This window comes from Rhinatrema bivittatum, chromosome 1 (assembly GCF_901001135.1).
Source record: "Rhinatrema bivittatum chromosome 1, aRhiBiv1.1, whole genome shotgun sequence".
In the NCBI taxonomy this organism is placed as follows: Eukaryota; Metazoa; Chordata; class Amphibia; order Gymnophiona; family Rhinatrematidae; genus Rhinatrema; species Rhinatrema bivittatum.
Window position 1 is genome coordinate 132,976,195 of NC_042615.1, and position 14,463 is coordinate 132,990,657.

The 14,463-nt window shown below is 45.3% G+C and overlaps 1 protein-coding gene across 2 annotated transcripts in view; it reads left to right on the plus strand.

Annotated features, from left to right (window-relative positions):
• SGCZ (sarcoglycan zeta) overlaps positions 1-14,463 on the plus strand; it is a 939,669-nt gene that overhangs the window by 558,890 nt on the left and 366,316 nt on the right. For both annotated transcript variants that reach the window (XM_029587183.1, XM_029587188.1), the window contains exon 3: positions 11,833-11,920. In XM_029587183.1, the coding sequence (XP_029443043.1) occupies positions 11,833-11,920 (88 nt within the window). The remainder of the gene's footprint in view (positions 1-11,832; positions 11,921-14,463) is intronic.

A 14,463-nucleotide genomic window follows, 5' to 3' on the forward strand; every position in this document is an offset into this window, starting at 1 on the left:
CTTCTTAGTGATTGGGTAATTGTCAGGTTCTTGTGGCCTGGTTTTGGCCTCTGTTGGAAACAGGATGCTGGGCTTGATGATGGACCTTTGGTCTGACCCAGCATGGCAATTTCTTATGTTCTTATGTTATCTTTTATATGGAGATTTTTAATGAGCTATTCTTTATAATATAAGAGGTCAATTTTGAAACAAGTGCGCATGCACACACATGCATGCTTATGTGAGCACATGCAAGAAAGCAACTAAAATTTTTAGTGGTGCACCAAAGTGCGTGCATATTTTACAAAATGTGTACAGCACATAAATGTATGCGTAACTTGCACTCATAGACGTGAGCACAACATATGTTGCACGCACATTTGTGAGTGCAGATGGTACGCTTACTTGAGCACCACAACCCTTCCGAATCTGCAGGGGTGTACATTTAAATATCCCTCGCCCTGCCCACCAGACCAATTTTTTCACCAGGGATATGCAGTGTCTAACGTCCCTGGTGGTGGCTGATGAGGCCAACTTGTTTTTTGTGCCAGGAGTGCATCGGACATCTTGTGTAAGAAAACTGTAATGATTCAAGTAGGGCCAGTCCAAGGGTATTAGGCACTCTAGGTACCTTCTGCCTTGTGGCCCTCCCTCCCCCCCCCCCGTTCATGCCACACCCCACCCCAATCACGCCCTCACCCCTATTGGGGGCTCAAGCATGTGGGGCTGCGAGCGACGGCGCTGTGGTGGCAAAGTGGAGTGGAGATTGCTGAATCTCCACTTTTCTTTGGTGCTGCTGCTCATGGACCCACATGGCTCGCACCCCCTAATGGTTGGTGCCCTAGGCGCAGGCCTAGTTTGCCTAGTGGTCCCACCGGTCCTGGATGCAGGTCTGCACCACTTTTAATCATGGTGCCTCCTACCCACATGGTGTAAGTTGAATGGGGCTAATGGTATGGAGAGAATCATGCCATGCATGAGGGGGCTAGTAGGGGTATCCAAAAGGGGTATCCAAAATGGGCTGTAGGCATGGGTGGTGAAGGCCAGACCATGCATGGGAAGAATGGCATTGAGTGTGATATAGCTACTCACATCTGAAGGCTAACAATCAGTACTAACAGCAACCATGCACTAATAATATGCCTCATATTTTGTTATCCTATAGAATGTGGACTTGAAGAAGTCCCGGAAGCTGTACCTGAAGTGAAAGCAGGATGGGGCTGGAGGTAAGATATTCCTCAAGCCAGCTTGGTTTGGTTAAGCAGCTCCATCTATGTCCTCTTTGAGTCAAGTACCACATTAATTGCCCCCTTCTCTGCCACACTTAGTCTCACCCTTCATCTTAAACTAATCCTCCTTCATATATCTCTGTGTCACAGGTTCCATTCTCCTGAAAATGTTTAGGAAAGACACCCTATAGTCTAGCTGGCATGCTTTCAGGGACATTACTCCCACTCTAAAATGGATTTCCCTGTAACCAGTATGGCTCCGGTCCAATATAACAATGTGTATCATCACAACTCGACATATCTTGCTACACACACCTCTTCCAGTGATTTGAACACCTGTTACACATTTATATCCCTCAACCCCTAGCACATAGTAGCCTCCAACTATATACATCATGTTTCCATCAATGAGCAGGATGTACAATCACCTACCAAAATGGAAGGCAGCACCTATATGACTGGGTAGTTCCATACCTAGCAACGCTTCCCATTACCTTTACCTTTCCTCCAAAGTCAAATCCTGTAGGTGCTTCAGTCCTCCTTTGCATCATACTCTGCAGCATGTGAGCACACAACATGAGACACACTTGCTTTTGTCTTCACAGATACCAATGGCTTGTCATTGTCGTCCTCCTCCTTGGATGAAAAGGAAGACGATGGAGAAGACATAGGTGACAAGGCCTGAACCGCACACCCTGCGGAAGCAGCAGCAATCACCACTTGTTGGTGGGAGGATACTTCTCCTCCATCCAGTCCACTATGAAGGAAACCAGTTCTGGTGTTCCACTGCACCTGCCTCCAGAGGACAAATCCCGGCCTTGAACAGCCGTTTGGCCCAGGGAGGTAGGGATGCTGCAACACAGACTGGCCAGCCTTTGCTGGCGAGGGAGGCCTGCATCCGAATCTGCTGCCTCTGTTATCATCCACATCCCTTAGGCCAGAAAGAGGCTCTTCAACTAGAGCACCCGGTCCCAACAAAGAGTCTCTTTCTAAGCAACAATTTGAAGCCTTGGTGCAGGTGATGGCAGAGCAGCAGAGGAGAATGCAGGCATCCCTTTTGGAGTCTGCTCAGGATGGTGCACCACCATGGTCATGCCCTGTGGAAGCTGGGCGTGGCCCTATGACTTCTGGGCAACCAACAGCCATCCTGAACAGTTGCCTAAATCTGTATTTGTGGTTGTTCCTAAGTCTCTGGCGATGTTTGTTTGTGTAATACTTTCCTTCCTAGTTAGCCCTTCCCTATCCCATTTTATTTTTCTAGGTTTTTTATTACATATTCAGAAAATCTTGTTTATAAACAATTAATAAATATTTTTTACATGAGAAAAACCTTTGTTTGAGTTAACTTGTACTGATAGTTTCCATAAGATAAATAATGCAAAGTAAACATTTGCATTGATATCTTGTGACTTATCCCTCTAAATGGCTTTGAATACTGACGTCTATGACTTTTTTTGCTGTGAGAATAGTCATGATGGCAATTCACACACTTTAATTTCATGCATAAAAGGTAGAGTCTTTCAGCACTTCCTTCAAGTTCCCCCTTCTCACAATTTCTTATACTGCGTAATTGGGCCAAGAAGAGGAAAGTGGTTAGGAATGTTTCAAATGACAAAGGATAGATGATAGACATCAAGAAATAACTTTCACCTTACTCTGCAACTTTGGAGGAAGTTACTACACCTAAAGCTTCCTCCACCTTCCTCCACCTACACCTGAAGTTACTACACACCTCAGCTTCAGCTAATCCTGGATGTGTGGCCTGTTTTTGAAGCTAGCATACCAGACCATGTTCCCAATGTTGCTGGTGACCATGAGGTTGAGAGTGAAAAAATAAGGATAATACATCTGGGGAAGGGGGTGGGGAAAACAGATAAGGCATCACAGGGAAATGTGAAGAAGAACACCAGGTAGGGTTATTTCTATGCTTTAGGTCATGGGAGTGATTAGAAGGAACCAGACTGAGTGTAGTGGTGAAGTGTGAAGTAGACAGATTAGGTAAAGAAGGAAAAGCATGGCCCTGCAGTCCAGGAATATCGGACCACACTTAGGAGCTGTAGATCAACAACAGAAAAGGTGGAAATATGAGGCAGGGCCAGTTATACATGATGAGGGCTGGATAATCAGATGCATGCTCAAGAGGTATTAGAGTAGGACAAGTGGTAGAATACATACAACTTTCTCATTATTGGCTGTCTCTCCATGAACTAACACATTCAGCATTCCGATGCACCCACAGTCTTACAGTATTGTCTGTGTCAGAATCTTAATAATGTTATATACAGTTCAGTCAGTGTCCCATGAGTGACACATTTGACAAGCAATCCATGCAATTATTTAATTTCCAATCATTAGCTAGGCCTATTGGCCATAAAGAAACATTATGCATATACCTCTCTCCTGTCTCACAAGGGCTTGCCTTTCAGCAAAGGCATAACTCTAGAGCAGACAAATAACAACAAGACATCCCTTACAAGAGCAACTCTAACCAAAGAAGCAAAAAAACTACCATTCCAGGTCCACCTGTACCATACTGGAAGAGCAGGCTATGCGGCCTTCAGAACTTGTGCCATCTTGTTTCATCTTGTGATCTGAACTAGGGATGTGTATTCGTTTTGGACGAATTAGACAATTTCAATGAAATTGTCTAATTCATCCTGGTTCGGAGGACCTGAAAAATGACAGTAATTTTTCTGAAATTTCAGAAAAATTTGTTTTTCTGGTTAGCGTGCACTAACGGGAGCACTAACCCAAAAATCGGGGTCCCCCGAAAAAAATAGCCTGAACTGCGGGAAAAATTTAATTTCCCGCAGCGGGCGAAAACAAATGCCGAACCGAATGTACTTACCACTGCACATCTCTGGTTTGCACACCTGAAGCTCTTCCATATATGGGTGAATGCAAGGAGGGGCTAAGTTTCATGATTACACCCAATCCTGACAGAAGCCATTACACCTGCAGGTTATTGTGATGTGTAATTGGCAGCATCTCTTTGAAATCCTTATGACCCAGAGAGAAATAGGGAGGAGGGAGGTTGAACAGAGAGGACTTCTTAAATTCCATCACTACATAGGCAGACTGGTAATACAGGTAAGAATGTGCAATAACATGAGCAACCATATACATGCGTTACTATGCTTTCTATTTTAATTAGTTATCTGCCTAACCTTTACCCACAAATTTCCCGACCACTCATATATACACACTAATTACGCTCCTGTGCATGTAGGAATATGTCATGCTATGCTCATGTGTGGAGTAATAAGCATACTATGTGTCTTTGCGGAGATAAAAGCAGGAGCAGGTTGTTTTTTCTTGCCACCATGACTCAGGAGCATGCAGCCCACGTGCACAAACCCAAATTTCTTCCTAGGGAAGTTGATATGCTAATGAAGAAGGTGATGAGAGTGCAACATGTTCTCTATGGGGCAGCAGCAAAAAGAATGGGTTCATATAAGAAAGAGCAGATATGGGAATGCATTCATGGTAAGATCAACACTGTGTTCAAAAACAGTAGAAGTGTGGGAGAATTGTGCCACAAGTGGCATGACTTGCAGCGTGTCGTGAAAAGGAAGTAAGCCAGGTTGTGAGCTAAGGGGTCAGACAGCCAAGTAACCTTCACAGTGGTGGAGCGCCTGATGTTGTCCACTATAGCAGAGTCCACTGTGAATGAGGAAGTGGAGCTGGAAACTTCCCAGCAAGAGCAGCAGCATGGTAAAACTGTCTATAAAATATGTGGTCTTGTCTATGCATAGCATATAGTTTTTCTGCCTACAGCAGGTTCTTCTAGACTCATGATGGAGGGCACATGTGCCCACAGAGAAGAGGTCAATTTATCTCTTGGCTACAGAGCACCAGGTCTGTAGTAGGGGTGTGCATTTGTTTCCTAGTATTGGTAATCTGCAACTTATACGGCCATATTCATTGTATTCGTGGGGAAGCAAAACGTATTGCGATTCCCCACGAATACAACGAATCTTCGCCAAATTATTCGGCCATCTAAAGGAGCAAATTTAAAGAAACTCCTCACCCTCCTGACCCCCCCCTTCCCCCAAGATTTACCAAAATACCCTGGTGGTCCAGCCACTACCGCACCATTAAGTGAGGAACCCTCATTGGTGTACCCCGCGCTGCGGACCACTACAGTGTCATCTCTTCTGAGGAACCCTCACTGGTGTGCCCTGCTCCATGGATCATCTACCATATCATCTCTACTAGGAGCCTCATCGGTGTACCCCGCTCCACGGACCATTGCCGTATCTTCACTACAGAGGTGTTCCCCTTGCGTATACCCCACTGCACAGACTCTGTGTCTTTCTCCTGCACTCCCCGCTTCCAGGGCAGTGCCTCTCTATCTCTCTAATAAAGACTCTATTCCACAACTGTGTCTGACGTCTGCTGAGATTTGCCTCCCGACGGTGAGGCTCACAGGGCTCCTCCCTGTGGGTGGTACCATCTCTCACCTATGCCCAGGGCCCAGATACCTACAAATCCTAACAAATTGCCAAGTCCATGGACCCGGCACATATTTTGGCGATTCAGGCCATCCCTGGCCTGGCCCAGTGAATTACAGAGCAGCAAAAGGTATTAGAGACTTTGACTAACACTATAAATCAACTGAGTACTCATCTGGATTCTGTCCCAATCCCTGTCAAGCCATGCCTTGATTCATATGCATCACCATTTCAGCCTCCAGTGCCCCTGCAGGCACCTCCTCATTTTGCAGGTGACCCCTTGTTGTGCAGGGGATTCTTGAATAAGTGCCGCATGCACTTTTCCTTACAACCTGCATATTTCCCCAATGTAGTTTCCAAAACTATGTATATCTTGTCCCTCCTGGACGGAAAAGCCTTGGCCAGGGCGTCACCTCTTTGGGAGCTAACGGATCCGATCCTCAACGACTTGCCAGGTTTCCTCTCCCTATTTCACTCCATATTTGATGACCCTGGCTGCAAGACCATCGCCGGATCTATGCTCCTGCATCTGCAACAAGGTGCCAGGTCATTGACCAATTATGTCATTGAGTTTAGGACTCTCTCCTCGGAATTATACTGGGATCTGGGCTGCCTGCGTGCCATATTCCAAGAAAGTCTAAGCTCACGCATCAAGGACGAATTAACAGCATGAGAATTCCCTGAGGCATTGGATTCTCTCATTGACCTCGTCAGTCGCATTGATCGCTGTCTGCATGAGCGATCGCACGAGGCTAGGGGATCCAAGGAGATGTCTTCAGGTGTCCCACGCATGCGCCCAACAACTTTCATCCAGACCACTTCTACATCAAGCACCGAGGAGGAGGAACCGATGCAAATGGGTCACAGCTATCTATCCACAAAGGAGAAGCGTCATCGGCAAAGATCAGGTCTTTGCATGTATTGTGGCCAACCAGGTCATGTGGTACCCTCCTGTCCACTCTGTCCAGGAAACTCCCAGGCCTAGGATCTGCCAGAGGACTCCTCTTAGGTCTGACCACACCCTCACCTCCGCTGACACTGCCTGTCTCAATTAATTTGGATGCTCTGGAATTTCACACCCTGGCATTGGTGTACTCCGGGGCCGGTGGAAATTTTATACTCAGACAACTCGTGGAACACCTTCTGATCCCCACTGTCTGGACACCTATGCCACTGCTACTTTCTTCTATTCATGGTGAGCCATTACCAGGCGAAGTTACCTTCTCCACGGTCCCATTCAACTTCGCACCAGGTCACTGCACACGGAGACCATTTCTTTCTTGAAACTGGACAAGGCTATACACCCTGTGGTTCTTGTTCTGCCATGGTTACAACTGCACACACCACAATTCGACTGGAGCACCATACAATTGTCCCACTGGGGCAACTCCTGCTATGGAAAGTACTTGGAGGCCGTGTCCCTGATTCCTTGCCTAGCTAAAACAACATCCATTCTGGGTCTTTCGCAGCAGTACTCCTTTAAAGATGTGTTCTCCAAGAAAGCCGTGGACACTTTACCACCTCACCGCTCATTTGATTGTGCTATAAACTTGTTATCCAACACTGAGCCTCCCCGAGGAAGGGTCTACCCACTTTCTCTAACTGAGACAAAGGCCAAATCTGAATATATACAAGAGAATTTGGCGAAAGGCTTCATTCGGTCTTCTAACTCGCCCACTGGAGCCAGGTTCTTTTTTGTGGAAAAAAGGACAGCTCCCTCCGGTGGTGCATAGATTACCGTGGCTTAAGTGAGATTACCCAGAAGGATTGCTACCCCTTGCCATTAATCTCTGAACTTTTTGACAGGCTCCAAGGAACCAAGATATTTACCAAATTGGAACTCAGAGAAGCATATAACTTGGTCAGGATATGCTGGGGCGACAAATGGAAAACCGCATTTAACACCCGCGACGGCCAATTTGAATATTTGGTAATGCCATTTGGCCTCTGCAAAGCCCCGGTGGTATTTCAGAATATGATGAACAAAATCTTCAGAGACATGCTCTACAGTTGTGTCTTGGTTTATCTGGATGACATCCTAGTATTTTCACAAGACCTTCAGAGCCACCACTTGGATGTCGCCAACATTCTACAACACTTAAGGGATAACCAGTTATATGCTAAACTGGAGAAATGCTCCTTTCACCAGGAATCTGTCCCTTTTCTGGGCTATGTGGTCTCGAGCCAGGGGTTCTAGATGGATCAACAAAAGACTAAGAGTATTCGGGATTGGCACAACTGTAGAGCATGTCTCTGAAGATCTTTGCTTCGAAGATTCCTGAGTTTTACTAACTTTTACAGGTTGTTCATCACCATTATTCAACACTGACTGCCCCACTCACAGCTATGACTCGAAAGGGAGCCAATACCTCCCAGTGGTCATCCACAGCCGTGACCACCTTCCAAGAACTCAAGGAGGTGTTCCTACGAGAACCATGCTTATGTCACCCAGATCCCCAACGATTCCCCGCTTCCCGGGCAGTGCCTCTCTATCTCTCTAATAAAGACTGTATTCCACAGCTGTGTCTGACATCCCCTGAGACCTCGCCTCCCACGGTGAGGCTCACAGGGCTCCTCCCTGTGGGCGGTACCATCTCTCACCTCGGCCGAGGGCCCACATATATACAAATCCTAACAGATATGTATCCTGTAACTAGCATGCTACTATATTTGGCCCTCTGTTGTTTACATATCTGTATGGATACATGACCTAGTGATGTCTACTTTCCTCTCTACTCCTGCCCCAAGTAATTGGACTGTTCCTAACCATATGACTAGAATGTGAGAGATAAGCTTGCAAGGTGCTACATCTAGAAGCAAGAAGCCACCCTTGTAAATAGTGTATTCAGATAGTTGCCTTCCTCAGCAGCTAGGATGGATCAATAACTGGGGGGGAAGATATATTTGGAGGAGATACATGTTAGATATTTTCACTCTAGAATCTGAGAGGCTGAAAGAGGCCTTAAGGACCTATTCTGATTGTTCACATGGAAATCCCTGAGATACATATGTACCAACTAAAACAGGTACCATTTTCCCTGTTGCAGTTGGTCACCAGGAAGAAAAGCCACGGCCAAGCTGGCTGCAACAGTCTCGCGCCTCATATGCCAGCTCCCTGACACAGCATCTTCCTCTAAGGAGGTACAGATGAAGGACAGACCAGGCCAGCTGAGTGCCTCCTGATTAACATTAATGCCCGTAACCTGGAGGAGGTGGTGGCCTTGCAGCCAGAGCTCCATGGCTTGCAGGTGGTAATGCATGAGAAGGGAGAGGTTCTCAGGCAGGAAATGGATGGCATTAGAGAGGAACTTCATGAGCAGGCAGCCATCTGGAAGGAGCTGCTCTGAAGATTTCCACCTTGCCAACTACAGTCACCTCTAGCTGCACCTTCTCAACTTGATAGACCCTCCTGCAGCCAGCTCCACAGGAGCCTGGTCCAGCGCTCTCTGAGGGATCTGAACTGAGGAACAGTTTGAGAGAAGGGCCGCCAAAAGCCCCTATAGGCTCAGAAAAACCAAAAAGGAAGAAAGAAGCATTAAGCTTATACTTTCTGTACTCAGGTACACACATATAAATAAAAGCACTGTCATCACCAATGAAAATATCTTTGTATCAGAGTGTTCCTTTCCTCTATAGCCTGTCTTTGACTGTGGAAATGTATAATTTGCAATTCCTCCTGACTGAGCTCTTGTTCCTCCTCCTCTTCATCTGTTTTCTCAGGCAGTGCCTCTGGAAGAGGCATGCATCTGATTTTGGCCAAGTTATGTAGCATAGAGCAGGCTAGGAAGATCTGACAGACTTTAGGTGGGTTGTAGAGGAGACATCCCCCAGATCTTTCCAGATAATGGAAGAATGTTTTGAGTAGGTTGTCTTGATGACTGCTTTGGTCATCCATTGGGCCCTGTTATATCACACCTCCACTGCACTCTGTGGGGTGGCCTCAGGGATCATGAGCAAGGTTTTGAGGCGATAGTCTTTATTACCTGTAAGGGAGAAACCAGAGCAGAACAGTTATATAGGCTTTTGAGGTTGGACTGGTGGACATTAGGAGATAAGGCTGGGTCAGAGCTCTCCTCTGGGCAGGCAGGCCATCTAGAGATGTGGGACACCCACAGAGGAGGCTGGTTGTTATATGCTGTAATCAATGGGTTGTTTCCTACCTAGTAGCCAGCTCCCTGTGATGTGTCCTTCCTGGAAATGGTCATGAATACCTGACTGTGAAAGGTTGTAGGCACCATGAGTGGATCCAAGAAACTTCAGTACAACATCCAGGATGAGGCCCTTAGCATCACAGACCACCTGCATATTGAGAGAATGGAAGCCCTTGCATTTGCGATATGTGGCCTCATTTTCCCCTGGTGCCCTTGTAGCAATTGAACACCTCCAGGTCAGAGGGGAAAGTGTGCCACCGAATAAAATCTTGCATGATTTGTTTTTGCTGCCATCTGCTCTGAGGGAAGGATATATACTGGCGTATTCTTCTTAGCAATTGGCCAGCACCTGATCAATTCACGTGGATGTGGTGGACTGGCTTATGCCGGCCATGACCCCAACAGGAATTTGTAAGGTGCCAATAGCAAAAAATGCTAGGGCAGTGGTGATCTTAAGATGTGTGGGCAAGGCATGCCCCTCTGGCTGTTGAGTTGTAGGTCTTCCTCTAACTGCTGTGATGTGTCCTTCTTTCCAGGAAGGACACATCATAGGGGGCTGGCTCCTAGGTAGGAAGCAATCCATTGATAACAGCATTTAACAAACAGCCTCCACTCTGGGTGTCCCACATCTCTAGGTGGCCTGCCTGCCCCTGAGGAGAGCTTTGATCCAACCTTATCTCCTAATGTCCAGTCCAACCTGAAAGCTTAAATAATTGTTCTGCTCTGGTTTATCCCTTACAGGTAACAGAGGCTATCCCTTCAAAACCTGGCTCATGATACTGTATGGTTTGCTTATCAAACCTGAACGAACACATGACTTCCTCCTGTGACAGATCTAAAAACTGTGCCCTTGTTTTGTAGACCCTGTATGCAGGGTTTCTTCAACTCCTCCTTTCTTCTCTCTTTCTTCTGCACCTTAAAGCCATGAATACCCATACAGTGATTCCAGTCATTTTGCTAGGAAAGTGTGTCTCCGTCTCTCAAACCCCTCACTATGTGACTGCTACTCCCCCTCAAACCTCCCCCCCCCCCCCAATGGCCCACAAGTCCCCTGTTTGATGTTGTTTGGTCCTGTAAGGTACAGTCAATTTCTAGAAGCTGCAAGTATCTATCTGAGTGGCCCATGCATCCCTGATACCCTGAGGGTATTCCCATGGGAAGCTGCCTGTCCCTGTTCCCACAATGAAGGGCAAAACTTTCCCCCAGTGGGTCCCAGTAGACAGTGGAGAACATACCTCCCCTCCACTGGCAGTTCCTGCTTCCACTTGTCAACAGAAGGTGGCCTGGCAAATGGCAAGAGGCTAATCGAAAGTCTCTCTGACACTGTGCACGTAAACCCCTTTGTAGCAAGTTTGTGTAAGTGCGCACATGTCAGTCAGCACGTAAGTCGGTTTTAACACAGGTCATTACATGCATGCGTATAGTCACGCCCAGACCGTGCCCCTAATATACCCCTTTTCTATGCACAGACTGTTATATGAGAATGGGTATATAAGTACATTCATTGTGGCTTTTAAAATGTGCACTCCTCCCGCATGGCCCACATAAATGCATATGTGACCGTTTTTGTGTGAGCAATGCTTTTAAAATTGACTTGTAAGAGTTTTGATAAGTGAATTAATATATCCAAGATAGATTTTTAAAACATATTTCAGACAAGGCTGGAAAAGACTCTCTCTTGAATGGCTAGAAACAGTAAATGTTTTTGTATAATTTATTTTGTTACTATTGTTTTATTTTCTAATAAAACAATACAAAAAAAAAAAACCAAAACAAAACTGTGCAGTACTCTGTATGTAATGCCTATCATTTTCAAGCTATGAACTGAAAAATAATTGCAATCTGAAGAAAAAAAACAAAGTATAAGTTAAAATGATCATCTTTTATTTTATGTTCTTAATTCATCATTTAAAATTGTTATACAGCTTTTACACTTTAATGTTGTTACTCCTGTTTAGTTTAATGTTTTTACTCCTATTCTTTTCTCCTTTTTATTTTCTTGTTTGAAACATGTCGCAGGAAAGCCCACTGGTCTTACAGTCTGACAGGAATGTAACCGTGAATGCAAGGAATCACAAGGGGCAGTTAACTGGACAACTGACAGTAGGTGAGTGTTGTGCTGTGATAATTTATTGAATTCTGTCCTCTTCACTTTACAATTATTTCATAACCCACCATTTTGTAAAGCCACTACTTATAAACAGATAGTAAGTAATAAAACGGATTTTTTGTAAAAGTACTTTCTGTCCTTTAATATTTATATGCTCCTTTGGTCCATTCAGTGCCAGCATATGATCCATGTAATAAACTTCAAAATCCAAGAAAAAAAATGAACCTCTTTCCACAACAGTGGCAACAAATGTTCATTATATGACCAATTTAATGCTATTATTGGTGAACTTAAAATGTTGGTACAGTGAAGTTAGGTTATATATATTTTGTGTAAAACAGAAATAGTAATAATATGCATCTATAATTCATTGTGTCAAACTGAAAAGTATGATATGTCAATAGCTTTTTATATGGTTTTAGTAATTTATACATTTATTTATTTATTAGCTTTTATATACCGACATTCGTGGGTACATCATGCCGGTTTACAATATAACTGAAGGAGGAAAATACAAAAAAAACCAGGGTGGGGGAGGGGAGCAGTTAGGAAGAAAGAAGGGGCGAAAGAAGAGGGGGGAAAAGAGGAAGAAGAGAATAGGAACAGTACCTGATGGAAGAACAACCAAAGAACATAATATGTAACATTGCAAATTATACACTCAAAAAGAGACTGTGTATATCCTTATACACTGTGGATAACCTTATACACTATGGGGCAGATTTTAAAAGCCCTGCTCGTGTAAATCCGCCCGGATTTACGCGAGCAGGGCCTTGCGCGCCGGCGCGCCTATTTTCCATAGGCCTGCCGGCGCGCGCGGAGCCCCGGGACTCGCGTAAATCCCGGGGGTTTTTGTCGGGGGCGTGTTGGGGGCATGTCGGGGACGGGGCCAATCGACACAGCATTTTGGGGGCGGGACGCGGCGTTTCGGGGGCGGGCCCGGGGGTGTGGTTTCGGCCCGGGGCGGTCCGGGGGCGTGGCCGCACCCTCCGGAACCGCCCCCGGGTTGCGTCTCGGCACGCTAGCGGCCCACTGGCGTGCGGGGATTTACTTCTCCCTCCGGGAGGCGTAAATCCCCGGACAAAGGTAGGGGGGGGTTTAGATAGGGCCGGGGGGGTGGGTTAGATAGAGGAAGGGAGGGGAAGGTGAGGGGAGGGCGAAAGCGAGTTCCCTCCGAGGCCGCTCCGATTTCGGAGCGGCCTTGGAGGGAACGGAGGCAGGCTGCGCGGCTCGGCGCGCGCTGGCTGCCCAAAATTGGCAGCCTTGCGCGCGCCGATCCTGGATTTTAGCAGATACGTGCGGCTACGCGCGTATCTACTAAAATCCAGCGTACTTTTGTTTGCGACTGGTGCGCCAACAAAAGTACGCGAACACGCATTTTTTGAAAATCTACCCCTATATATAAATTATACACTCCAAAAAGCATGTTTAATTAAATAAAAATCTTGATTGAGAAAAATAAACCAATGGTAAAATATGTTAGTTTGTTATCCCTGGAGACTGTTCAAAAGTGCACAGAATTTCACAAAGACTACTTCACACTCTGAACGGGCAAATAATGCATGTTAAATGGAATAACATGCATTTTTTGCCTATTTAGCATATATAACTTAACTTTACAAACTTTCATGCAATTCTTAGCTAATAAGGAACTGCAATGCAAATGTAGCCCCTCTTCTAGATCTAGCTGAGAAGGAAGGGATCACACTCCATCCTGGGACTAAGTCCTTACACAGTCCTACAACCCTGGGGGATGGATTCTCCAGTAGAGGGAGGATAACTTCCAGGGTCCAAGGTGTGGGGGTGGGAAATCCCCACTGAGTGTTCTCAGTCTCTTTGGAATTCTCCTATTCCAGTGCCAAATATTGAAGCTGGACACGGGGACAGAGTATTTTAAAATACAAATTGACTATGACACTTCTTCAGTGACATCAAACACACTAACTCTTAGTTTTCTATGATTAATCCAAAATCTCATCTCTGCTTGTCTGTATAAGTGCTCCTCAATATATTCAAATCCTAGAAAATATTTCCTTTTAGGGTAAGAGAAGTAAGTTTCCCAGGGTGGAATGGGGTGGAATGTAAATATGTAAATATGTAAATGTAAATATGTAAATGTAAATATGTAAATATGTAAATGTGTAAACCGCTTAGACAGACACGTAAGTGATCCCATGTGCGGTATATAAAAAACTTTTAAATAAATAAATAAATAAATACCTTAACCAAACTTGGCTCTCCCTTCCACAAAACAGAAAAAATACCTGAACTCCACAGACTCAAATTATCTACTCCTAGCAGAAAATGACCATCTTCCTCCCGATTCTGCCCAAAACTAAAAAGACAAAGCACTCACAAATCTCCAAAAGCTTCACCAAAAAAGGCAAACTTAGAATCTTCCAACCACAAACATAGGTTTTCTCTCTTTCTAGCTTTTCCCAGATCAAGGGACTTCCTTCCCTGAGCAGGATAGAGAATCTAGGAAACAAATCACAAGAATAATTGTCCAAAACTCTTAAACAATTAGAAAACACTGAGAC